This window comes from Trichoplax adhaerens, genomic scaffold, assembly GCF_000150275.1.
Source record: "Trichoplax adhaerens TRIADscaffold_7 genomic scaffold, whole genome shotgun sequence".
NCBI lineage: Eukaryota > Metazoa > Placozoa > Uniplacotomia > Trichoplacea > Trichoplacidae > Trichoplax > Trichoplax adhaerens.
This window is the reverse complement of record NW_002060949.1, coordinates 2,763,702-2,790,059: the sequence shown is the minus strand read 5'-3', so window position 1 is coordinate 2,790,059 and position 26,358 is coordinate 2,763,702. Positions and strand designations below refer to the sequence as shown.

At 31.1% G+C, this 26,358-nt stretch overlaps 3 protein-coding genes across 3 annotated transcripts; 2 read left to right on the top strand and 1 right to left on the bottom strand.

The window, feature by feature from the left end:
* Positions 1 to 4,271: 4,271 nt before the first annotated feature.
* On the top strand, positions 4,272 to 6,665 carry TRIADDRAFT_63335 (expressed hypothetical protein). Its single transcript, XM_002114329.1, has 9 exons — positions 4,272 to 4,298; positions 4,474 to 4,563; positions 5,487 to 5,558; positions 5,648 to 5,725; positions 5,859 to 5,921; positions 6,042 to 6,103; positions 6,210 to 6,320; positions 6,413 to 6,452; positions 6,537 to 6,665. The coding sequence occupies exons 2-9, from the start codon at positions 4,489 to 4,491 to the stop codon at positions 6,609 to 6,611; spliced, it is 576 nt and encodes a 191-aa protein (XP_002114365.1). The 5' UTR covers positions 4,272 to 4,298; positions 4,474 to 4,488; the 3' UTR covers positions 6,612 to 6,665.
* A 5,701-nt stretch (positions 6,666 to 12,366) lies between these two features.
* TRIADDRAFT_58099 (uncharacterized protein) lies at positions 12,367 to 13,407 on the top strand (the record flags this gene model as incomplete). The annotated part of the gene is made up of 1 exon (XM_002114328.1): positions 12,367 to 13,407. One exon carries the CDS (start codon positions 12,367 to 12,369, stop codon positions 13,405 to 13,407), a length of 1,041 nt encoding a protein of 346 aa, XP_002114364.1.
* Positions 13,408 to 24,539: 11,132 nt separating this feature from the next.
* TRIADDRAFT_27553 (uncharacterized protein) lies at positions 24,540 to 25,418 on the bottom strand (the record flags this gene model as incomplete). Its single annotated transcript, XM_002114005.1, has 1 exon — positions 24,540 to 25,418. One exon carries the CDS (start codon positions 25,416 to 25,418, stop codon positions 24,540 to 24,542), a length of 879 nt encoding a protein of 292 aa, XP_002114041.1.
* Between the last annotated feature and the right edge of the window lie 940 nt (positions 25,419 to 26,358).

Sequence of the window (26,358 nt, the reverse complement as noted above, 5' to 3'; positions counted from 1 at the left end):
ACTAGCGATCGATATCAAATTCATATGAATTTAGGGATCTCATTACTTTTGGCACAAATTGGCTTGCTGTTGGGTGATGCTGTAAAGCTTTGGCCGGTAATTATTTAAATTAATTCGTAATAGGATGAAAAATAACCCTTAGTGTAATAAAATATCTTTTGCTATGTCGTATCATATTTCGTGAAGAGTTAGTAAGGTAGCCGAATCTTGTTATAATAATCATGAATGAATTCTCTCTATAGGTGCCATGCAAATTTTTAGCTATCTATCAACACTTTTTCTTTCTTGCGATCTTTTCATGGATGTTAGTTGAAGGCATACATCTTTACTTCCAAATAGTAACAGTATTTGAGACCAAATCTAAAACAATTATATATTACTCTCTTGGATGGGGTAAGCATATAAATTTATATACGAACATGCAGAGAGATCTTAATGATATTTTATTCTTTAAAACAAATACCCTTGTGATTAAAAATCAGTAACAAAATTTAACAGTTTTAATCTTAGAAGAGTATATAGAAGTACTAACTAAGTCATTTATTAAAATAGATGCTTGTATTATCCTCTAATAGGTATTCCACTTATCATTACCATTATATCTGTTGCTGTTAGACATCAAGATTACGGAACAAATAGCGTGTAAGTTAAATGATATTGCGATACTACAGAATATAGAGAAAGTACAATTCGACATGCGCCTCATTTAAATTAATGTTATTTATGAAATGAATGGTTTACTTATTTTCGTAGTAATAATGTCTATATTCTTCTCTTGTCTAGGTGTTGGTTATCCGTCAAAAACGGATTGATTTGGGCATTTGTTGCCCCAGCTATAGTCATAATTTCAGTAAGTCTGCTATATTCTACTTGAATTATGTCGCTTTAATGAAAACATATTATTATGATAGCAATTTCAGAGTTATTCTTTCTGCAATAGCGTGTGCTTTTAGAATCTGATTTTTACTTACTTACCTTCTAAAGATAAATACATTGATATTGGCTACTGTGGTGAGAATTGTTGTTGGTAAGGCTAAGTTTCAAATTGTTCAAAAGAACCAAGGCCACTGGAAAAGCTTCAAGTAAGGCTTCATTTATTACTAGTCTTCGTTTATGTATCTAGACAATTTAAATAAAAGTCCACAACATAAAGTTTTTATCATAACTAAGCAATATCTTTCGTATTCGTAGATCTAGCCTCAGAGCAGTTACTGTTCTTTTACCTTTATTGGGTCTGACTTGGCTATTTGGTCTGTTATCAGTGGATAGTAATACTATTGTCTTTAGTTACATCTTTGTGATCTTTAACGGCTTGCAGGTAAAGTAGCTAAGTTTCGTACTTATACATTAGCTAGTATCTAATGTAGATAAGAAACGTACATGTAAGAGCAAATTATTCCTATTTTGAACTAACGCGGTATTTTCTTGTTATTTCACAGGGATTTTTCTTTTTCCTCTTTCACTGCTGCTTCAATTCAGAGGTTAACATTACTTCCTATCAATTTAATAGCTTAAAAAATACCCTCTATAAAACTATAATTGAACTCTTTACAGATTAAATCGAAATTAGCACGCCAATCGAATAAATTTAGTTATGAGTCCAGCAGCTCAGGATCACCGTTGAAGGTTTTAATTCAAAATTATTTTAACAGCATCAATATGTACACATTTTCTGTATTAAGGCTGTCTAATAAATTTAATTACTAAACAAAATTTTTATTAACTTTGGATAAACTAATTAATTATAATAGTTATCTTATTTTTATGTACGACTTTCTCAAAATTAGACTATGAAGCGAAATAAACAGAAGAACCTAGGTTCTCGTAGCCGAGCAAAAGTAGCTCCTAGTGATTATTTTTCATCAGGTAATTGTTAAAGTGCTGATAGCATCATAATCTATATTAAAAACATTAAGGTGCTGTATAGACCAAAAATCTTCATACTTGATAATCATTTCATCATTATTTCTGAAGCTACAAAGTATCTTGCTTGGGTTTATGACTACTTGATGAATGAGAAATTTAAATTGTATTTATCTTTTATGTAATGCTATTCTAGACGATATCAATTCGAAGACATTGTCCACGGTAAGTTGATATAATCATTATCAAATGCTGCTATAGGATTCACTATGCAATTCGATTGCAGAATTGATGCATATGTAACACGATATTCATTGATGAAATCCGTATAATAATTTGTATAAAAAAGTTTAAATTATATCGATAAATAGTTAAATATCTTGGATAAATAAAGTAATAAACGTGGGCCTGATAATAGAATGTTCCATTATGATTTTTTTTAACGCAGGAAGAAACACGTGAAGAAATGATTAGAAAAGATAGTGACAGCTCCTTAAGCCATGGAAAGGCTTGAAAAGTCACGATGTCATAATAGCATTTGTGAATATCACCAACTCTTACGGAATGATACTATTAACAATGGACTAGATTTCAACTAATTTTTTCAATATTTAACCGGTGTATTCGATAATATCTGGATATTATTGAACAGGCTTAAGAAACATTTATAAGGAAAACTTATCCCAATGCCACCTTAGCTGCAGTAGTGTACGTACATATCAACCTGAAGATATGATCATTGATTGTAATGTATCGCATACAATACCGTATGATATGAATACTGTTATTGCTGAAATTTAGCCATCGATTTTTATATTTCAATCCAATTCACCGATATTCATTGCGACACACTTTGACATCCAAATTAAAATATTATTGTATGAACTATTTACAGTGCACCAAACGCATTGTATTTCAATGCCAGTTTATTTAGTCAATGTATTATATATATACCCATAAATCTATATATGATATATAATGGAGCTTATTGTATTGTTCTGTTGATAGTGCTACTTGTAATATCCTAATAATTTCTAAACAAATTGATTTTACTGTTTGATGGATCTATATAAAAATCAATTTTTCTATGTTTATCGATATTTTTACGAATTCATCAAGTCATGATCATCATTAAACTATTGTTTGGTATCACATTCAAATTTAATGGAACTTTGTTGTCATGTGAATTGAATGAATGTACAGTAATACAGTAGAAGACCATTTCGTAACCAATCTTTTATTATCTTTAAAAATTGCAATACTGAAAATAATGAACTCCCTAGTTTTGATTGTCATCATGTTTGAATAATATTGAAGAGAAATGCAGTCTACAGTTGTACTGTAAAATTATAGTATGCCCTGTAGTTTCATCTTCTGTCGAACGTTAAATCATACAGTAGGTTTAAATACAGAAAATGGATAACATACAGATTTCTACCAATTCCTGTTCTATACTCGTATATACTAGTGTATGCTGTATGACCATCGAGATTTTCTTAACTCTACAGTATGACATATGCACGACATGTTCTAATCCTAACTGCAATGCTACAGTATGTCTTTCTACTTCTAGACTGAGACGAGAGAGAACTGTTTCAGAGAAGAGAAACTTTATTACTGTACAGTACTGTAAGTCCGTTAGGTACAGTACCAGTACCGGTACAATTCTGTAGTTCGTGTACCGTAGTATGTACTGTACAGTACTAATACAGTATAACTTCAATCATCGTAGATTTTTTATGAGACACCCAGGGTACTGTACTGTGTGAGTGTACAGTACAGTATGTACTGTACTGTACAGTACTGTACTGTACTGTGCTGTACTGTACTGTACTGTACATTAGTCTCCGGCATCATGTAATTATACTACCTATTGAGACTACTGTACAGTACAACGTGTACTTGTAGCACCATTAACAGTATCACAACGCACTACAGTGTACAGTATGTCGTGGACTACAGTACTGTACTGTTCAGTACAGTAGATACAGTCCTACAGACAGTATTGGTGTACTTTCTATACCGGAAAGGCGGAAACTACTAATTATGCGTTAAAGCATCATTAGAGTATCACAACGCACTACAGTGTACAGTACTGTATATCGTGGGCTACAGTATGTGTACTGTAACTTATACACTGTACACTGTACTATACTGTTCTGTGTTATACGCAGTATTGGTGTACTTTCTGTACCGGAAAGGCGGAAACTACAGTACTGTACAGTACAGTACTGTACTGTTCTAATCATGTACAGTACGTACAGTACAGTACACAGTACTGTACTGTACGGTACTGTACTGACTGTGTACAGTACACTCGTCAAATTTTGCACGTGCGGCAAGGAATACGCCTGCGCCAATCGTGACCAACCTTTTCCTACTTACTCAAGGCATTGTGGTCGTTCGTTCTCTTTCCTTGTGGCGATCCGAAAAAGGTATGAGCATTTTTTAGCATGTCGTTAACAATTTCATCCTACTGCTATTTGGGGCATCATATCCATCCCTTTTTACTACAAAATAATTTTAACATTAATTTCACTTGAGATTATCCATCGATTGTAGTTGGATGATTTAAAATTTTCTTATATACGTCTTGTTGAATATGAATAGGTAGTCAACGCCATCATGTTGTCAGCCGCAGCCAAAATCCTCAAGCCCAATAACGAACAACCCGATGAGTTCGAGCAGTCTGTTGCTCAGGTACTGTAGGCTATGACATTAATTTGCTGTTCTATTTTATAAGGAACTTTGTGCTATATCTTGGATAGCATCCAAAGCTAGGTAGAGAGATAAAAATAGGTCAACGAAACAGTCATAATACGCCGATTTTTACATCATCGATCATACCGCTCAAACTGATCAAGAAGGAAGATGTTGATAGACTACTACAGTAGAATATGTTTGCTAGTAAGATTACATTGATTTGATGGCAGTTTGCTAGGATGCCAACTCAACCAGATTTTCAAGTATTAAGAGAACGGAGATCGCTATGGATAGCGTCAATAGATCGCTTTAAAGACAAAATAAAAAATGAGTGATAGTTGCCCTTGTATATTCAGTCAACGATAGACTGAGACCCGCACTACGCCTATCGACTTTGAATTAGGCCAGGAACTAATGGTCTCTGATTAGGCCATGAATCTCTACTTACCATGAGTAAATCGTAGTCAACGTAAGGTTTACTTCGTACTGTACTTATAAATAGGCTGCTAGATTGCTATTTAGGGTTCATCATAACCTTATTATTGTATAGTGCCCCATGTTGCAACTTGCAATAGTAACGGAGTAATGGCATTCAATCTGTACTAGTTCAAGGGTTGTTTGCTATTAGCGAAACTAAATGTGTAATGTATGAAATCTTTACAATATTACAGTATCAACTTAGCTATCGTAACAAACCGTTCCCTTAATATACTGAAAGGCTTGACTTGTCGTTTTGAAAAGGCAAATCCATTTGTAAATTATCACAGCCTGTCGTTTAACTACGAATCAGAAATGATTTCATGCGTAAAGTAATATAATGTTAGATTTAGCCAGTTTCTAACAGAAGGACTGTTATTCGATTTAACGTAGCTTTCAGAAGCTATCAGTCCTAATACTTGTTAACCATATGTAAACATTAGGCAATTCTTGAGCTGGAACTGAATTCCGATTTGAAAAACCAACTTCGAGAATTACAGATTTCTGCAGCTAAGGTTAGATATATATATTGAACTATAATATACAGATTATTCTTTAAGCAAAGATTAATAGGTTCTAATACACAATATTTATGCTATTTTAGGAAATTGATGTGCTAAACAAGAAAGCTATCATTATTTCTGTACCTTTTCCTCAGTTGCGTTCATTTCAAGTTATCCAGGTAATGATAAAGTTATTACCCGTATATATTGTCGGTATAGATGCTGTATTGCCATTGCTGGGCTAGAGTGATTAGTGCTCTTAACTTGATGTTATTAACATGATGTCCATGATTTTTTTTTCAATTCGTACAGCCTCGTTTAGTTCGTGAGTTAGAAAAGAAGTTCTCTGGTAGCTCTGTTGTAATCGTTGCTCAGGTAATTATAATTGGATAGTAGTACATCAGCTAATGACGTAAATTGTTATGTAGCTATGTTATCAAGTGGGAGATTTAAGTGAATTATAGTTGCTTATGTTATGTATTTGTTACCTCATAGCGTCGTATCCTTAAAAAGCCTACGAGAAAGCAAAGGAAAAGTAAGCAGCCAAGGCCTAGAAGGTGAGTAGTCAACTGCTCTTATGTAATTCTACACTTGGCACCTTTGCAACGCACGTCAAGTTTAACAGCGAGAAATTAATGAGTTGCTAATATGTTTATTTACCAGCCGAACTCTTACGGCTGTGCATGATTCAATCTTGGAGGATTTGGTATTCCCTTCAGAAATTATAGGAAAACGAACATTAGTTCGTATTGACGGATCAAGGCTAATTAAAGTGTAAGTGATTTGATGTTTTCAACAGTATATAAGGTATGTGTAATTGCTTGAAGACTGTAAAGTAAGTAACATTTTTGTTACGTGCATTGTAGATATTTGGAAGAAAAGGAACGACAAAATTTAGAACATAAGGTAAGACCAAGTTTTGGCTATTACTTTGTATGTTCTAAAACTAATGTGTAAATAATATACTGTTCTGTATGTTTTACTCAATAGAAAGAAGCATTTGTTGCAGCTTATAAAAGATTAACTGGCAAGGACGTACATTTTGAGTTCCACAAGGACGATTAGTTTTTACAATATGTAAATTGTCTATCTGCAAATAAAATCGACTTTTATCTGTAATTTTATTTGATTTTATGACGTTTTCAAATCATCCGGAAATCGTTAGATAGCAAAAGGATTAGTCTGGACTATTAACGGAAAGAATGATATTATGAAATATTGTTTAGATAAAAGGGATATGAAATTTTAAATTGATAATTTAATGATGTTGGGAATTTACCTTGGGAAGCTCTGATAGTAACGGTCGACATGTCAGCAGATGATACAATTTCAATGGTTCAAGACCGATATCTGATAAAATTTTTCGAATAATTAGGTTAGCATCATTGAATCCTTAGTATACTGCATATGTGGCCTTAACAGATCTGTTTCTAAGTTTTATAATTTTATATCGTTTTGGTAAATATATTCAGTGAAGGCCCTGCTAATGTTGGGGATAGGGTTACCCCTATATTATTACATCCAAAATACCGTAGCCAATATTTCAAATCAATGAAGGGATTTTATTCTAAATCGTACCATCAGTTGATAAAAATCGTATTCCATGCCTTCATAATCCTAGTGTATTGGACTATTACTATGTAGCCTTTATTCGAACACTATTGGTAATCATAACGCATTAATTCTGATACCGTTACTTTCGAGATCAATTTACTGTCTCGTAATGAAATATTTCCCTTCGAATAATTGGCAAGAGAGTTCTGCTTACACGTATGCTGGTGCAGCATAGCCGGTGTTCATATAGTATTCGGAGAGAAAGCTAGTGTTATAATGGTCGTAGACCGCCTAGATGTTATTGACGTACCGTATCTAAAGGCATTTATACGAAATTAAATAGATTTTCGATTTATAAATTTAATAGGTATATAGAATGTGATAGATTAATCAGCACGTTAAATGGGCGCTATAATGATTAAAATCGCAGTAGTAATAAAGTCCCATTATTGTTTTAAATTAAATGTACGGGTATTGTCTAATTTATAATTAATCAGTACCGTACCGGCTGTACGATATCGCCATATTGTCGTGCTTCGCCAATTTACGTCCCCACAATTCTACATGCATACCTGGCCTAACTACTACTAATAAGAATAGACTACGGTATATTAAAAGAGCATAACAATGTTGTTATTTTATTATCCCAAATCTATTTATTTCAGATAAAATTCATTATTCATTTAGTATTTATCAATTTTAAATTACAATATTCAGTGTGGTGATGTACAGTACATCAAACGTATTATACAAAATAAAAGCAACAATTGAAGGTGATGGAAACAAAATTATTAATCATTATAGAACTTAATCTATCAGGAAGGCATTCAAGATAAGTCAACCACTTGCTAACGGAAATGGTAAATATCAACAACTGCAAAAGTAAGACAATTTTCTACAGTCCGTTTAATACTAGTAGTACTATACTGTACAGTACATCAGGTTATTGTTACCGAATACAGTACAGTAACTCTGTAAGCTTATGAAAACATACGTTATTAACCTAATATCTAACTAATAATCCAATTTAAATTAATAAAGATATCGGCCATTTAATTTCTAATATTTATCCAGTATACTAAATGAACCGAAGGATAGTGAAAGATATCAAATAAGTCAGAAAATCACAACAGTATTCGACAGTTATTAGTAACTGATTAAACCCTTGTATAATAAGTATCTTTTCGGACAGACTGGTAGAACTTGTACTGTAATTAACAGTTCTTGCAGATAAGTATAGCAGATATTAATAAGATTGCTTCAAATTTAATATATAAATTAAATTATTAATATTTCCTCATTAGAAATATCAGAAATATCGAGGGTGTGACGCGTGACAGAGGTGAAGGATTAATACTTTATAAAGGAAGATACTAAGTATCGGTTGAAATTATCATCACTTATCACGATGCTGCAGTAGGGTTCATTTTTAATATTTATAATGATTTAGAATGATTTAGAAAATTAGACATGATGCCGTCTCGTTAGAGTTTACCGAGTTATTCGTGAATAGAACTAACTATTCTGTTGTCGCTTAGACATATTGCTATGTATTTTTATCGTATAAATTATACATTATCCTAAAGTATGTATTAATATATAAAGAATTAATTCACCCACGAAGTCTTAATACATTTAAAAGCCTTCATTACAATACATGAGATACAAAAGAGAACCAAATAAACGAATTGTGTGAAGGCTTATTCGATAACCGTCATGGATGACAGCAATGGAATTAAATTAAAACGATCTTTAACTATTACATATTTTATTTTTCTATCTAAAAGTTGATTATGACGTATAAAATAAAATATTATACTTAGTTTACGTCAATAATTATGAATACGAAGAAGAATGGTAGAATAAAATTTTTACGAATAAACATTACGATATTATATTTTAGAATCAGCACGTTGTTTTTAAAATGACTATTTACGAGTTAAAATCAGCTGGATATCTCATCAAACTGAAATATAAGTTGGTTATAATACCTTAATAGTGTGATTACATAGTATAGGTATCATCAAAGTACACAGACGAAATTCATGACTTCTTGTTTTGTATGGAACAAGATGATTTGTGGGTTTATCTGATGATACTGGTTAGTGATATATTTCAAAATAATTAATAGTGCCCTTCTTAATAACCATCAATATTTTACGATCGACATATTTTAAGAAGTGCAAGTAAACATTGTACCGTTGTTCACAGACTCGAATATACAGTATGTGTGTGACAATAACAGATTTATATCGCATAATTTGTTTATTAAGTGAAAGATGTAAGTCCTGTGTATTAGGGATTATTCATAAATAAATAAATAAATAGTACCGATTTGAGTAATTGACTAGTTGAATGATGCTGAATTGAGCTATAATAGCTAGTTAAATGTAAAGTTGCACGCGTTGATCAAAGAATTATCCGTGGAATAATAGAGTAGTACCAATAATATCAGGACTGAAAGAAGTATTAGAAGGGTAGTTATAATCAATAGCTACGTGGTAGATTTGCTAGATCAATAAAGGAAAAGCGCACTTACGTATTTCATATTATCCCTTTGTGTCATAACCTTGGTTGTGGCAATGTGATATTAATTATGTATTATTGAGACCTATATTATTAGCAAGAACAGCAAGGTAAATTTACTATTGCAAGATACCTCGACTAAATATACATAGTTACCGAACTGTACCTTCAATTAAAACTGTTTAAATAGTTTGTAAAGCAAAGCATCACAAATGAGCCTCAAATTTGTCAAAGATAATCATTTTAATGCAGTACAAGCTCGATATAAACAATATCATTAACAATTATAAAAACTATATCTTAGTTTAATCTATAAATGGCCTAGAATATTTGGAATTGATCTTATGAGACAAAGTTTGTTAAATAAAAATATATGAAAAAGAAGTTTAAATTCTACCGTAAGAAATTTGATCATGGACGATCCTATTGCTGCTAGTTCAAGAATGCCAACGAATAGTATAAAATTTTTCAAGCTGGCTATAGAAAAGGAATATAATATGCGCATGCTAACATTAATAAGAAATTAAAGCCATCTCACTTGTTTAAGTCTACATGATGTGATTAATTGTAACTTAACTGATCATTAATAATCGTCATTGGAATAAATAATGCTTCCTCTGTGCAATTATCCTACAGTTATCAATATTCCTATGTAAATTAGTACTATAATAGATATGATTTACGATAGTAACTTCAGCTACTTATCATACTCATGTCTGTTTGAAAAATTACTACGAGATTATCGTGTTTTTAAATCGGTAAAATAGGTATGGATAGAAGTATTACCAGATAAGCGCACATCCAAGTAGTTCTAGAATATTGTTATTAATATCTTTAGTATAAGAATGTAATTTTTTATCTTTGCTATTTAATGAAATCATTAGTGACAATAAGAGTTAAGAATAAAATTGTATGCTCTATTACGTTTATAAGTAGCTTCCTTATTTTTGTATTCCAGTCGTAATACGAAAACTAGGGTAATTAACATCCGATGGAACAAAAATACCAGATTGCAATTAAATCTGGGGTATCTGTGTAAAGGAAATGAATTTATAATTTATTGGCCATTACCAGAAATCTGTTTATCTAACAATGCTGGCATTAAATTATAATCTCTTTTTGATTTGGCAAGATATATGGATAAATATCTAAGAATCCGTTGACAACTAGTTATTTTTATGAACAATATTGCAAGTCTTTCTATCAATTTATAGACCCAATACTGAAACTACTACTTAGTGCATTAAGTCTGAGCTTAGTTCGCCATTAGGGTATATAAATATCAATTATAATATAATTAGTATTTGTGATTTATCTGCTACTATTGCGTAAACTTTAACCGAATTCAATAGGGCACATTCCATAAATTTACCATAATGAGGAAGGTTTAAAAGTATTGGATTGATTAAGTAAATATAGAATAAGTATGAAATAGACATTTATCAATTAAAATAAGACCTAACAACAACTATTTCAATCGACGATGAGAAAATCGTTTGGATAGCGGCGCAATCGATGAACATATGAATAACAAAAATCTGTCATTATTCGGGCGTGTCTAATCAACTGTATATTTTCTCCACTAACCGTTCAACTTGAGGGGTCAGTATCCATATAATTAGTTAATCAATATTAACAAATATCAATAAAAAATGTCGATGTAAATGAATGCCTCCTTCAGCCAATTAAGTGGGTAGTACCGTTGGTTTTGATTCAATGAAAGAGAGGTCACGGTAGTTGCCTATTAAACTACGTGAAAAATGTACTGATTAATTATAACTTGCCAGCGATTATAGCATTGCGTATAGATTGGGCTGAGTGATTGCTATCCTCTCTACAACACTTGGTGCCTTCCAATCTAACAATAGAAGACAATTGAATTGTTCAAGTTATTAACTAATGAATCAATCGCTATTGTTATTTGGTAATAAGACAAAACATAACGGTGATGTCATCATTGTAGTTAATATACATGACATAAATAAAAGTTTGATTATTAATTAATGATATGACTACCTGAAATGATAAATTGGAGACGTTACTGACCAACATCTGCGACTATTGAGTACAAGTTGAAAAAGAACAAAACATTATTAAGAAGAAAAAGATCATGTTCTAAAAAAGGATAAATTCAGCCTAGTGATTTCATAAGCTTGTTTGATGTGTAAATCTCAGACTATTAGATGATCTTATCGTTTTGTATACCAACTTACATCACCTCAGTTATTGAATCAATATCATCTATTCTACGAAGACAACCCATCATTAATTATATACGCTTATTGTATCAAAGCTAGACGCTATTAATAATTCTCGTGAAAGCGATATAAGACTTCCATTTCTGATCGAGCCTGCATCATTATTAATGAGCTACAACTGTAGGGTGGTTTTGTCTTTGAATACCTGGCTAACGTTGATTTCGATACTCTAAGTAATAGTTCAATTCTTATTACATCTAGAATTTGCTTGAAACATTTACAGATTGAAAGATTTCCTCGGTATAAACCCTACTAATCATCGAATTATTTGGACGTAGTCTCAAAAGACGCTGTGGCATTGCCATTGGAATTTTGTTACTTGAAATATAAAATTGAAACTCTTTAGTATAACTTAACTTGCGTCCAGTATAAATTTCAAGATTAACTGATATTTTTCATTTATTTTATTATTGATAAATTCAATCTTAACTATTTCGGTATTTTGTGGCAATCACGATAAGAAATACTATCAAGGGTAAAAAATGTATTTGTACTTGAATATACTCAGAAACAAGAGGGCGACTCAAACTGAAGTAAACAACAGTTTAGCTCCTTGGCCAGAAATTGTTCCAAAGTTCTCAGAAGCTATTCCAGAATGGCGAGCCGCATGGCCGATACACATTTATTTAACATCGATAGCGTATATCATGATCTTATTGACATGTCTATATTTGCTTTATCTCAAAATCCAAGATAAACTTCAAAATCGAGGTAGAAATAGCCAACTATCGTTATCATTGTATTCTAATTTGGCAATATGTGCACTAACTCGATCTTGTGCTCTGTTAATTGACCCTTATGCATCAAGACCGTCTATTTTACCAATTGTTTTTCACTTGCTCTGGGCATTAAGTTTGCCAGCATTCACTGCAGCATTTACTATGTTACTCTTGGCGTTGCTCGATACTACCAAAAAATACAAGACCCCGCCATTTTTTCATAAAAGTCGAAATATTGCCATCGTCATTATCATTAATTTTGCATTTGTCATCTTGCTTGAATTATTAGTACAATTCTTTACGGAAGCCAAAGTTTTATTGATCGTTTGCCAAGGAACTTATATCGTTTTCAACCTGTTCCTCTCGGTTGGTTACTTTATTGCTGCGAAAAGAATTACTACCAATCTTGTTACTGAAGCTCAAGGCTACGACAAAGATTTTAATAAATCACTAAAGCGTTTAATTTATTCCATCTACGCTTGCTCCATACTATCTCTTTTAACATGTATTTCTCATATTTATGCTATGGTTGGCGTTTATAGTGTATTATCTCCTGTTCGCTACGCTGAAGCCTGGCCATGGTGGGCTTTCCAAAGTATTCAGCGCGGTTTAGAATTAATCTTATGCCTTATAATGTTGATTATTATTTGGGGTAAACATTCCAGTAATCGAAGTGCTCCTATAGCCCCGGAAAGTCAGCATTCTACATTCCACGCCTCCGATTATGTTCAATTAACATCGTCATCGAAAATTAATCATAATAGTAAGGAAGAATTAAAACTAGATTTGACTAAAACGGCATAATCTATCCTGATATAGTAATCTCATCTTTTATATTAATTGATTTGATAAGTATCTCGACATGCCTGATAGCATTAAAATAAATTTATGAGTGGTTAAGGATGTATTAAAATGTTACTTTAGCATATAAAAATTGTATATCGTCAATCAAAGTAAAAATATTTCGCCATTTTATCATTTAGTACATCTCGATTGCTTTGAAAGTCTTAACAGTCTTGATTTACTCTGGCAAATATTGTACTAAACTAGATTATACCATTTATGCCTATAATTATTGACTAGTCCGTCTAGTCTACTAAATATAATTACTAAACAAGGCATCTTAAGTGCAACAACAATTTATCATCATGTTTATCGGAGTTGGTAAACATGATATCAAGTCCTCTTTGATTATAAAGTATATTACGAAATAATTCTATAATTTTTGATTATTCAAGATAGTATCATCCGGTGATATGTTCATGGTTTCATATTTTTCTAAGAAATGACGCCATAGTGCTTTGCATGTAATGATATTCTACAATGTAATTGAAAATTTATTGGGTACAGCATAAAATTATAAATAGACCTTGTTTGATATTCCGTATATTTGGCTGGAAGACACACAAATTCATATCATAATTCATCGATTATGGTCTATAAATGATCATACCCTTGATTAACTAGATAGAAAGTTGAAAGATACTTAAATTTACTGGTGAGCTCCTATTTACTCGTATTACCCATTTTCAGATATGAACCTAAGACTTTCAGGTGCTTCACATCAACATTTTATTTTAATCCAGCAAGATACTCAGACTAAGGAATATTTTATGGCTAGATGACAAATTGCCTCGAATAATTGACTTTTATCTAACTTATCTAATCACCGCTTTTAATTTACTTCTACAGTAAAGGCAAGCATTCTCTCCGCTTACGGCAATCGCTACTAGAATTAATTTGGTGCCATATCTTCAATTTATTGTCGACTTCTAAGCAATAGTTCATTTAATTAATGTTTACAAAGTTATAGTTACAATGCTTAGAATATGGATTATCACGTTAATAATCATAGTCATCCTTTTAAGTAACGCACTATTAGGTATAGCACAGTTAATATGTTTGCAAGAAATTTTAATAGAAAGCTGAATTATGGCATGTTAATTATCTTAAACTTTATCTATTTCTATCTTGATATTTAGTAATTGGGTAATTTTGTCCTCTGTTGTTAATCTTCAGGTGTTTTAATCATTGACAAAAAGTCTTATTAAATTTAAGCAAGTGATGTATTCGCAAATTTTAATTGTCATAGATGTAGAGGCTCAGCTAATATTCTTTTTCTGTTATAATACCGGTGAAATTTTATTCGATTTCAATAATATAAAAATTTTTAGCATTTGATAAATGAATCAATGTGTATGTTATAATGCTAGATTACTCATTGCACATTTAGTTTATCAGCCATGGTCCTCATCCAATTATTACATTAATTGTGTTGAAGATAAGAATCATGTTTAGCTTCTGGGCGAGAAGAAATTATGTTTCAATGTTTACAAATGCTAAGATCTATAATTGCTATCTGTAATCACCGGTATCTCTTTATCTCAATAGGATACAATAACTCTATAAACTCAAAGTATAGATAGTCAGTTTAATTTAGTCTATATTATATTGTAGTTTCGAATTTTTTGTCTTAGTCGATCATATTAATTGCCTTAATAAGTTTAAAATATCCTTATAAGATTTATTTAAAGCTAGAATAAGAGGGTGTAGTGTATTTAGAATATACTGTAACTATATTCTGCTCTTAAATATAGACATGTTGTATTGCTCTTATATTTAGACATATCTACAGTCCGCTTACTTCACATTCATATATAGGCTACTGTATTTAGTTATTACAGTACTCGCTGTTTGCTATAATCATCAGCTATGTTATAACCTGTTATGGTATATGTTGTATCTAATTCTACAATTCTATTCTCTGCATGTACTCTATCTTTAAACTGTAAATACCGCCGTTTTCCACTTTAGAAATCGTTAGTTTCCTGGTTAGTCTTCACACGTTACTCATGACAGCTTGCACGCTGGTCTACCGTAACTATCTCACTGTATTTACTTTACTACTTAAAATAAAGTATAACTTTTATACAACTTTTGGTGCACTAATTGTAAATGGCAACTAAATCTCAATCCTCCGAGATATTGAACCCTCCATCACAGAGGGCAATGCGAAAGATTGAAAATTAGCGACTTACGGTATTTTATTAAATCATATATATGATGCTAAAAGTGAAGACAGTATGTGAATAAAAATAGTTATACCCTTCTGTAAGTATGCTAAAATTTTAATGTAAAATCTATATAGAACATAAAGCATACGAATATTCTATTTTATCTACTGTAAATGTTTATCATCTAAAAGCTGTAAATGACTGTACCACATGGAGAGCAAGGTAGGGAGACGGTTAAATAATTAAGATATCGTATAAAACTTTAATTTATCTTCTCTTTCATATGTACTGGACTCATTACTGTCTGTACATTCTTAACTACAAGTAAATACTTCTAGTAACTAATTAAATGATGAAGAAAAAATAAAATTGAAATAAAGAAATGAAATAAATTTAAGAAAGAAAGCAATGTAGTAGCACAATGATAGATCCATATTTTATTTCTCTTTAATTCCACTCTATCTCAATGTAAATTAGCGATACTGTTTAGCATAAGATCACTTATGCAATAACAATTTATCATTTACTCAGTGGCAATAAAAATTTTTTCAATCGTATGAGTTATTTTTGGTATAAATTAACTCAACTTGGTATAGCTGATGATTTTACGCGCATTAATTACTCATGAGTAATTGATGTCATTTATCTCGAACTTCTTCTACATCAATTATTCATGAGTATTTGATGTAGAAGAAGTTCGAGATAGATGGCAACCCAATAACGTGCCCAGTACGCTGTAGTAGTATCATTAAGCAGTTTAGGTTTGCTGTACTACTGAAAAGGTCAGGATATTGTTTAAATTTCTAAAATTTTTGTCAATATGGTAAAATGCAAACGTAATTTGTATATTGCCAGCAGATAAATCGTAGTTTTTACATTCCACGATTGAGTCATATTACATTGCATTAGTAGATTAAATTACTTCTGTTTATGTCTACTGGATGATATGGAAAATTTAAAAGATGTTAATCTTACTATGATGTTATATTCAGTCATGTAATGATTCATACGATATGCGTAGTTACGGGTATACAAGGAGTAATTTGGATATACTGTAAGTAGTATTTATTGAGTCAACATCGAAAATATTTTAATTACAAAATTAGATGCTTTTCCCTTAATATTTTTATTGTTTATCATTTATAAAATCTTTTCTTAATCTGCTATTTATCCAATACATTTAAGTTGTATTTTCGATTTCACTTTAAGATTGTATCATTCTCAACCAACGTCAGATAACAGATAAATGGAAGCGTTGATAAATATTAAAGCATAACCTACAATTTATTATTTTTAATAGAATTTTAGTATAGAATAAAGACATGCTGGTGTGAAAAAATTATTATCTTACTTGGGTTATTTATTCTTCAATTGTTTTATTATATATGCAGAGCACTGAATCTATACCGATTTATAGACTAATTAAAAATTTTATTACAGCTTAATTGCATTGCAAATCACTGTTATCTACCATGGAAAGTAATAGATATTGACATTATGATCCTTAATACAATTTATTACTGTCGTGACTGAAGTGTCTTACCTTTACTCATGAAATAGAATTAATAAAAAAAGAATAGGGCTGTTTGGTAGTAACTAAGGTAACGAATCTATCGCTTGGTATTAGGGCATCTGAGATTAATGATAGCTACTATGACAGACGGAAGTATTCAGAGAAATTTTATTTAATTATGATATTATAATTGAATAGCAGTTGTTTTTGCATACAAGTTATCATTTCTACGATTTTGAATAAAATAAGCAATATATAAATTTCGTTTCATGAGAGTGATCTTAAATTAAATTTAAATAGCAAAGTATCAATTCATTTCTCAGCATCTGCATGTATTCATACACCAAACCTATAATTGGTCAAATTCGGGTTTTGATCGTAATTTATACAGTACATGTAGATTATAGACATATATGGAAAGTATGTTCGTGCGCGTACTGCAAGTCTAAAATAGCGCAAGTTTCTAACTGCTAACTTATGCAACAAATTGCACTAAAAATAATTTAGGTATGGTAAACTACAGTATGTTACTTCAGAATAGAGCAATAAGGTACATTTCTCACCGCGTGACTAACGGCATCTTTAGGGTACCTGGTATATTGTATATCATATTGGATAGAAAAAGAGGACACCAGCTATATTACTGTAGCATTATCAGAAAAGGTACTATCTTCTTGTTAACGTAATAGCTAAAATTAAAAATGATAAATTTAGTAAACTAGTTTGCTCAATCTTACGATACCAAATATTGCATCCTGTTTAATGATCTAAGCCCAGTTGATCGATATGAATTAGTATTAGTATTAGTGATATGAATTAGTATTCATAGATGCTGCAAGACAGTATAGGTAAATAAGTCATTCTTAGCTGATGTCAGACTAGGGTTCTCGGTTGTATTGATAGTTAATAACTGAAATTTCTAGCCTAAAAGTCAAAAATTGACATTTTCAGTGCAGCTGTTCTAATGTAAATTACAATAGTTATGACAGGAGCTGAACTTACGAAATCTAGGGTATTTATCAGTCGTCAATATCAGTTGTAAGGGAAATACAGAATATTTTATTATACTAAATTTTGCTTTATGTCTACGCAAATATTTTCGAATTTCTTAGTTAAATCATGAAATTTTATAATTATTGGCGATGGTTTTATTTGTATCATTTTTCATAGTGCCATATTTAAAACATCATGACTCATCTAAAAAATTTATTGTTTCTATTTAAGGCTATGCTAGAATAAGTAAAGGGTTGCTATTGAATTGGAGATTTATAGACAGCTGTTTTTAATACTCACCGTTGATACTTAATGAGGCAAGGATCTGCTAGTGGGTATCATATAGAATCTAATTTTATACATCATGATAATTATATTTCGGAATCACCGTTGGTACGCGAGTCTGTATTTCGCCTTCAATGGATGGATTCATCCTCCACCTAAATCTAGTACAAGTTCTAATATTCTTCCTTAGCTTCTCATATGCGATACAAATATAATACTATATCCACAAATATGTCAAGGTACTAGACTATTTTCATAATTTATAAAAACATATCTAATCATTCTGATTTACTTTAGATCTTCATAAACGCAAGCTACGAGTAATACAGATGCATTTAATTCAAAATCTCCTTTACATCAAGTTAAAAAATTGACATTTTTATTGTAGTCATAGTTATAAATTGCAATCATTTTCTTATATGGATAGTAATAGCGAATGTAGTAATGCCTGCCATTAGAACCAATAGATTTATGTTGATAGATACACGTATACAGTAGTAAAGGTGCCCACAGTACTTTATATTAGAATCGCAAGCAGTTATCCAATATACATGTACTTATCAATCGTAATGGCTACGCTGATATCGAGAACGAAGAAGATGCTATACGATAGTTTTTCGAGTTACCGATGCCACTTTACTAAAACAAATAATTTTGTATAAAAAAGTAACCGAATATAGATAAGCTTTTCCGTTATATCTTGCAAAACTATATCAGGGCTTGTATTATTAGGGCTGCAATAGCAATCCAGTTGCCTAAATGCACTGCCTTAGGTGAAATAGTGTTAGTGTTATCTTGCATGAGGCGATACTATTGACGTAGACCTTTATATCGATCGCATTTTTTATTTCATTTACTATTCAATTTACATGAAAGATGCGTAAGCATATTTACAGAATAATTACCGTTACTGTATGCACACTGGTTAAACATCAAGATCGTAGAAACGACGAAATGGGTTTTACAGATGCAACAGTAGCAGGGCTAACAGTATACTTTTTAAACTCTTTGACTATTTATTAACTCTATCTGCACTTCTGATTTTCTAAACCATGTTTGATTTGGTTATGAATTTAAAAGTTGCATTCAAACAAATACAACATCCTGTTGATGGTAATACATTACCGAAACCTAGAATAGATTAATGAAAGGTAGTCATAAGAGATATGAATACAATTGGATCAATATTGCCATTGAAAATCACGTCGGTTTCATTTACTTAATGTGCCCGGTTTCTTTTATGGTTATAAAAATGCGTTCAATCAAGTTCGATTTTATTCTACTAGCACGAGCTAAATTTGTATTGTATTGATGATAATCAAGTACTCGTAAGGGAACTTTTTCTAAGAAATTTTTAACGGTCTACGTTATAATTGTTATAATTAAGGAAGAACGGTTAGCAACAAGACAAATTATTCTCAAATCAACACTAAACAAACTGTAAAAACTGAACAATTACTATGTAGTTGCTATTCACCATCACAGACTATACAGCTAAAGGCCATTGATGTCTCATCATGATTTTGGCACGGAAGGAACTGATTTCAAACTATCAGTAAACTAGATAGATCTATCTTAAACTACGGTAAAATTCCGGTAGTATATATATACAAAAGGGCAGATTTCCTTTCTAGCTTATCTTTTTCTATATTACTTGCTATTGGCTTATAATCAGGTCAGAATTGCTATGACTTTCCCTTTCTTTTGTATTGATCAGATTGGTATTAGTATGGGTAAAAGAAGCTACAGTACCGCTACAATACTTTAACAACAATACTTCTCCAATAACTGGAAAATGGAGGAGAGTAAATTCTTGAAAGTTTCTTAATGAAGGAGTAAATGGATTTAAAATTTTGGAGTATTTCGTGAGTTAGCTATTTAAAACTGCGTTCTTGTCTACTTTTATTTTGATCACAAATAAGAAAGAAAGAAAATTAAATATGAATATTAAATGTAAAATTTTCTCTGGAAGATGTTATACGGTAAAGCTATGACAGTTTTTGTTACTTAATTACCCATATGAAGGAATCTAGTCAATGGATAATGAAAGAGGTGTTTCAAAGCAACTAATGACTATTACCTTAGAAAATCATTGTTTTAGGTCGTTGCAGAATGGAATAATATGTTAAATTTCATCTAAACTGATAATAGTTCTATTCATCACTCTCATATTGTACTCGATATAATAAATACGGGTATACGAAATGCGACGATTTTTAACTTGATATTAATAATTGCTACATTGATTTCATTTATCTGCGCCGTCTTATGCTTGATGTAAATGTCGCAGTATTATCTTATTATTTAATAGTCAAGTTATCTTGAACTCTAACAGCAATAATAAGCGAAACATAGACAACATTTCCGTTCTACTATACTTATACTGTATTTAACCTGATATTGCTTCTGTTGTTCTTATTGTATAATTTTAACCAGATGATCCAGCCATCTTAAATTTTATTAATAAAATATATATAATTAAAGATATGAGAATAAATAAGATTTCCCCTCCATACCGCACAATATGCCAAATTCATAGCACCTATTTAATACTCCAACCAAACAGCCGAGCTCCCTTTAAAACTTGCGAACTTGAAAAGAAATAATCAAGCTTCTTTTAGGTAACACTCTATAAATTAAAATCTACGAAATTATTACTAGTAGTAAAATAACCAAGTCATCTTGGATTTTATTAATAATTAATTAATAAAATAAGGGAGAGTGGGCATGCAATGACCGAGTAATAGTCTTTTACTATTACTGCACGTTAGATTGGTACTTTATAACGATATACTGGCAATCGAGCAAGAACCGTACTAGCCATATTATCACACAAACTAGATAATGGACCAAACCATTTGAAATTTTCACCGTTAACTTTTCAATAATTATCCGTTAAAAAAGGTAATTGGATATAGACAAAATATCTATGATTTCTTAATATTTCTTCCATCAATTGGTAAGAATAATTTTTTATTTTTTATCACGTATTTAGGAGTGATAGTGTTGATTATGTTAATTAATAATTCATTGAAATTAGTGTTGAAAAATTTTTCAATTTAATTATCTTGTACCATTGTTCGGGGAAAGCCTATCAGTATGAATTAATTGATTGATCTCCAATAAATTTATAACACTACTGGACTCACGTCACTGATATTAAAGAATTCATACTTGGAAATTTACAATAGACCTACAGAAGAGTTATTTTATTATTGGCCTCGTACATTAATAATTCAATTTCACTGCATGCTATAGGCATAAGCTACAGTACCTAGATCATGGTTATTCCTTCATGCATGTAATTAGGATGGCATAATTTAGGAAGTGCGTCAAAGTATAGAACATAATACCTAGGAAATTTTGTACTTCTTGGTGAATCTATGGTATGATTGGGATGCAGCAGCTTTTATTCTCCTAAAGGCATGATAAAGCACAAAAATGACTTCAGTTATTTCAGTAAGACAGTAGGCGTATTATCCTGCACAGGCTATTGTACAGATCTTTACTGTGCCATTTTGAACCTTTGACATGAAGTATACTCTTACTTCTGTAGTTTAGTGATATAGGCTCGAAAAGGCTTTCAGACGATAGAGGCTTCTATTTTGTATTAAAACAATATATAGATAGCCAATTTGAACTGTCTATCACTTTATCTAAGATTTCTCTGTTGGTGTTTCAATTGAATAAAGTGATAAAATCTTTGAAAAATGATAACCTTGAGGATTGACTTTCAAAATAGAATCTATTCTTTAGTATAGTATTGAAATAAATTAGCTTTAAATTACAAGTTTTGATAGGCGCAAAATTGTGTATTGAATAACCATCGATCTTACATCAATTTAGCAAAGATAATTAGCGTAAACAAAAACCTTTCTTTTCATGGATTACCATTGGGATTTTTGTATTTAAACTTCAAAATACGACTAAGTAGCGTTTCATTATTGGCTGTGGTATAGATAGAGACTGTTGTTGCAATGTTTAACGTAATCTCGTCCATTAACCCAATGAAATTATATGAAATTCATTCTAATTGCGATAAAACTGCTAGCAATAAACAAAAATATCCCTGCAGCTACAGTAATTTATTGTAAGTGATTGAATTCAGGATACCCCTATCTTGACTAAATGAAGTTATCTCAATCGTATAACCTTTTTCAATTTCCTTTCCATACATATATAAAGCAATAATCGAAAATTGCAGTCATGCATGCCTCTGTACATACATAATAAAGATGTTAATTATAATCGTGATTTTAAAATTTATTCAAACGCCTAAATAAAATCGTTGCTACTTTGCAAAAAAGATTTTTTCATTATATACGCGTAAATATTTCATGGATCTAAGGTCTCTCTCTACCCAATACAAAGGTATACGATGTTGTTAAAAGAAGTGACATATTTGGTTATAGATTCTCACCTATGACGAAGTATTTGCGTTACAATAAATGATCTCTATCGGCATGGAAATATTAGAAATGTGTTAGAACTACAATGAAATTTTGATTTCGTAGCCTTATGAAAAATAAAACCTCAATAACGTCTTGTAAGCGATTGGTACTACCGGTAACTTTTCTACCTTGTGATAGCAGCTACGCTGCTAAACAATTTGAAGCTGCTGATTAGAGTAAACTAATTTACAGTTAGTTAGTTAATTTAAAATAGGCAATTTGTGACATGTAATTTTTATTCTTATTCTACAACTATTATTTTGTCTTTAGCAATATATTGTAGCTAGAAATAACAGTATTTTTTTTCGAGAATTTTTCTATTAGTTCAGCTGTTAATAATTAATGGCGATAAGATGATGATGTCTTGAAAATGGCAATGAGCTATCTGCTACGCTGTTACAACTATTTCAAACTATATTAAAATTTAAGAAAAATGCCAAGAGTTGAAAATGAAAAATAGCTTAGTACGGCATGTTTTTAATTATATCTTCGTCAAACTCAAGAAAGAAAGACTATTCCGAATCGAAACTAATTAAGGTCTAGTTTATTTCTACTGTGTGACATAGAATAGCATAAAATTTCATTTCAAACACAAGCAATAAGTAGTACCAGAGCAAAATTATAGATAGTCAATATTACAGAAAATTTAGCTATGGAAAATGAATGATTTTTTTCTTGTCAATGAAGCATAAAATTTTGTCTTTTTATAATTATTTGCGTAGACTTTATGGTTTACCATTGATTAATTAATACTGATCTTCACAATTGAAAACTTATCTAAATTTTATTTTCGCTGACTTAATTAATTAAGTTTATTAATGTTGGTAAGTACCGAATTTCTATCAGTTTAAATTGAAAAGGTTATTGAAAAATATTAATCAACAAAACTAAATGGGGCGTAGTAGGAAAAGTAGAATATTATGAACAAAATGACATTAATGAAGGTGGAAAAAGCAAGCGAAGAAAAAATGGTATATGTTACATAAATATATACAGTGCACCCATACATTTCAAGTAATTTAAAAGTATCAACTTCGTTGATTATGATAAAATTTCGTGATTACTGCGATTATCTACGACTTTGAAATAAATAGAAATCGCAGTTAACTTTGAAATGTTCATCAAAATTATGGTCAGAAAATACAATAGCAGTAGAAATTACAACACATCTTATTCAATTCGGATGAACAAAATTGAATTAAAACGAAAGATCCCAAGAAGCTTAAGCTTTTTCAAATTCAAATTTTCTAGATTTATAGAAACTTTACTCAAAAGAAATGGTTTAGGAAGAGCGGATAGTATACTACTACCAAGTAAATTTTCCCTCTTGCAGTCATAGCTATCATAGCGGCCATACTAGATCAAAGTCACATCAGTGATAATTTCGTTAGCAGGCTGGCTTGCGATCTATCTACTTCGATGGTGATGAATAGTAGGTATTTATTCCCAAGTTGACGAATCTTTCTATAAAGGTATTCATGAACATATAGACGAACCCTACTTCTGTCTACATTTAAATTAATATTAAATAGAAGATTTTTTATAGTAGAGTGGTTCTTTATCCTCATTCATCTCCGTTTAATCACTTTAAGACATACACAAATGGCTGTATAGTGTACATTGGGCAATGATTCGATTATAAAATGAAATATTTCTTCTAGTAGAATAGTTTGCTATTCTTTATATTGTTGTACTGTTGGATTCACGATACATATTGCTTGCTTCACATAGCACTTGGCTTGCAGTAGGTCTATCGTCGGGCTTGATCATAATAGCTTTATCAACTAATTGACGCAAATTAAGTGAATACAACTGTGGCTCTAATGGTCGATAGTCGCCATTTTCGATTTTTTCACATAATTGTACCAATGTTAATTTGACACCAAAAAATGGCGAACGTAATGCTGCTAATTCATATAATAGGCAACCCAATGACCAAATATCTGATTTAAAATCATAATCACGTTGTGCTACACGCTCTGGTGACATATAATACGGTGTACCAACCCATGACGATGCTGCTGCTGTGCCAGAACCCAAAGCACGACCCAATCCAAAATCTCCCAATTTAACAACTCCTTTACCAGTGACATAGATATTAGATGGTTTAATATCGCGATGCATGATACGCCGATCATGTAAATAACAAACTGCACTAGCAACAGGATAGAAATATTTCCATGTTGTACGTTCTGGTATACGAATTTTCTTTTCACGAAATACCTTAATCATGCATTCTAAATCGCCAGCATCAGCAAGCTCACAAATAATAAGTAAGACACAATCATCGATTAAAAATGAAGCAAAATAACGTATAATGTTATGATGATGGCAAGACTTAAGTAGTTTAACTTCTAGCATGTACTTTTGGCAAACAACAGGATCAGTATAATCAGGAATGATGACTTTCTTCACGGCATAAATACTATTATCGATTGTACATTTAGCTTGATAAACGCTACTAAAGCGTCCTTTACCAATTTTACGCTTTAATTTAAAATTTTTAAATGTTTGAAATTTTTTCTCATCTTCTGCTTCTTGAAGTTTATCCTTAGTCATTTCCATACCTTGATATTGGAAAGGAAGAGTTTTGATTGTTTAGATGCAGGTGGCAATTGTGGTATGGTGTGAAATAATACGCTTGCTTTAACTTGATACAGCACAAATCTGATATCGGTAAATGTCGCTATGCCCGTAAATGGAATTATGAATGAATCCAAATAGTCAAAATGTTAAAATGTTGATGTTACTATCTCAAGTTCAATAAGATGGTAAACAATTTGCACCCTGGTCTTCCTCTATAAGTATCGCTCTAATTGAATGAATTGGGTCTCGCCAACTGGTTATGATAATAACGCTTTTCTAATCCAAACGTAAAAATAAGTCAAAGTTTAAAGCCTTGGCAACTGCGATTGAGTCTTTATTACAACTGTCCAGTTAGTTAAAGTAACAGTTTAGTAATGTCTCTTTCTTAATATAGTCGTTAAAATTGTAAAAATAGAACAAGCATTCTTCTTTTAGAATGATTGGAGAAATTGTACTCATTAATCGATCCAATGCGACCTAGGCTACTGTAATTATCTAATTCTGTTTCATACCATATATTTATATATATACGTGTCCTTCACTACATGAATGTATATACAGTATAGTTCATATTATGAGATCCAGTTCCAACCAAAGCGGTAAACAAAAAATTGAAAAATGTAATAGCAAACAATGGAAAAATTGATTTGTCTAGCATTCAATAATTGTTTTCGGCGAACAGGATAATAGGTTAGTTGTAGTATTTTATCAAAGTGAAGTTCTCGATAGACGTAATATTATCCTATTTTTATGAACATCATTTCCATTGAATGATACGATCTATAAAAAAAGAATGATGATAACTACGGTAAATATTAGACAATAATAATATTATTAAACGACAACAGTCACCTTTAAAATTAAGTATCCAAGTACCTACCCAATTGGTCACAAGCTATCTAAATATCAAGAT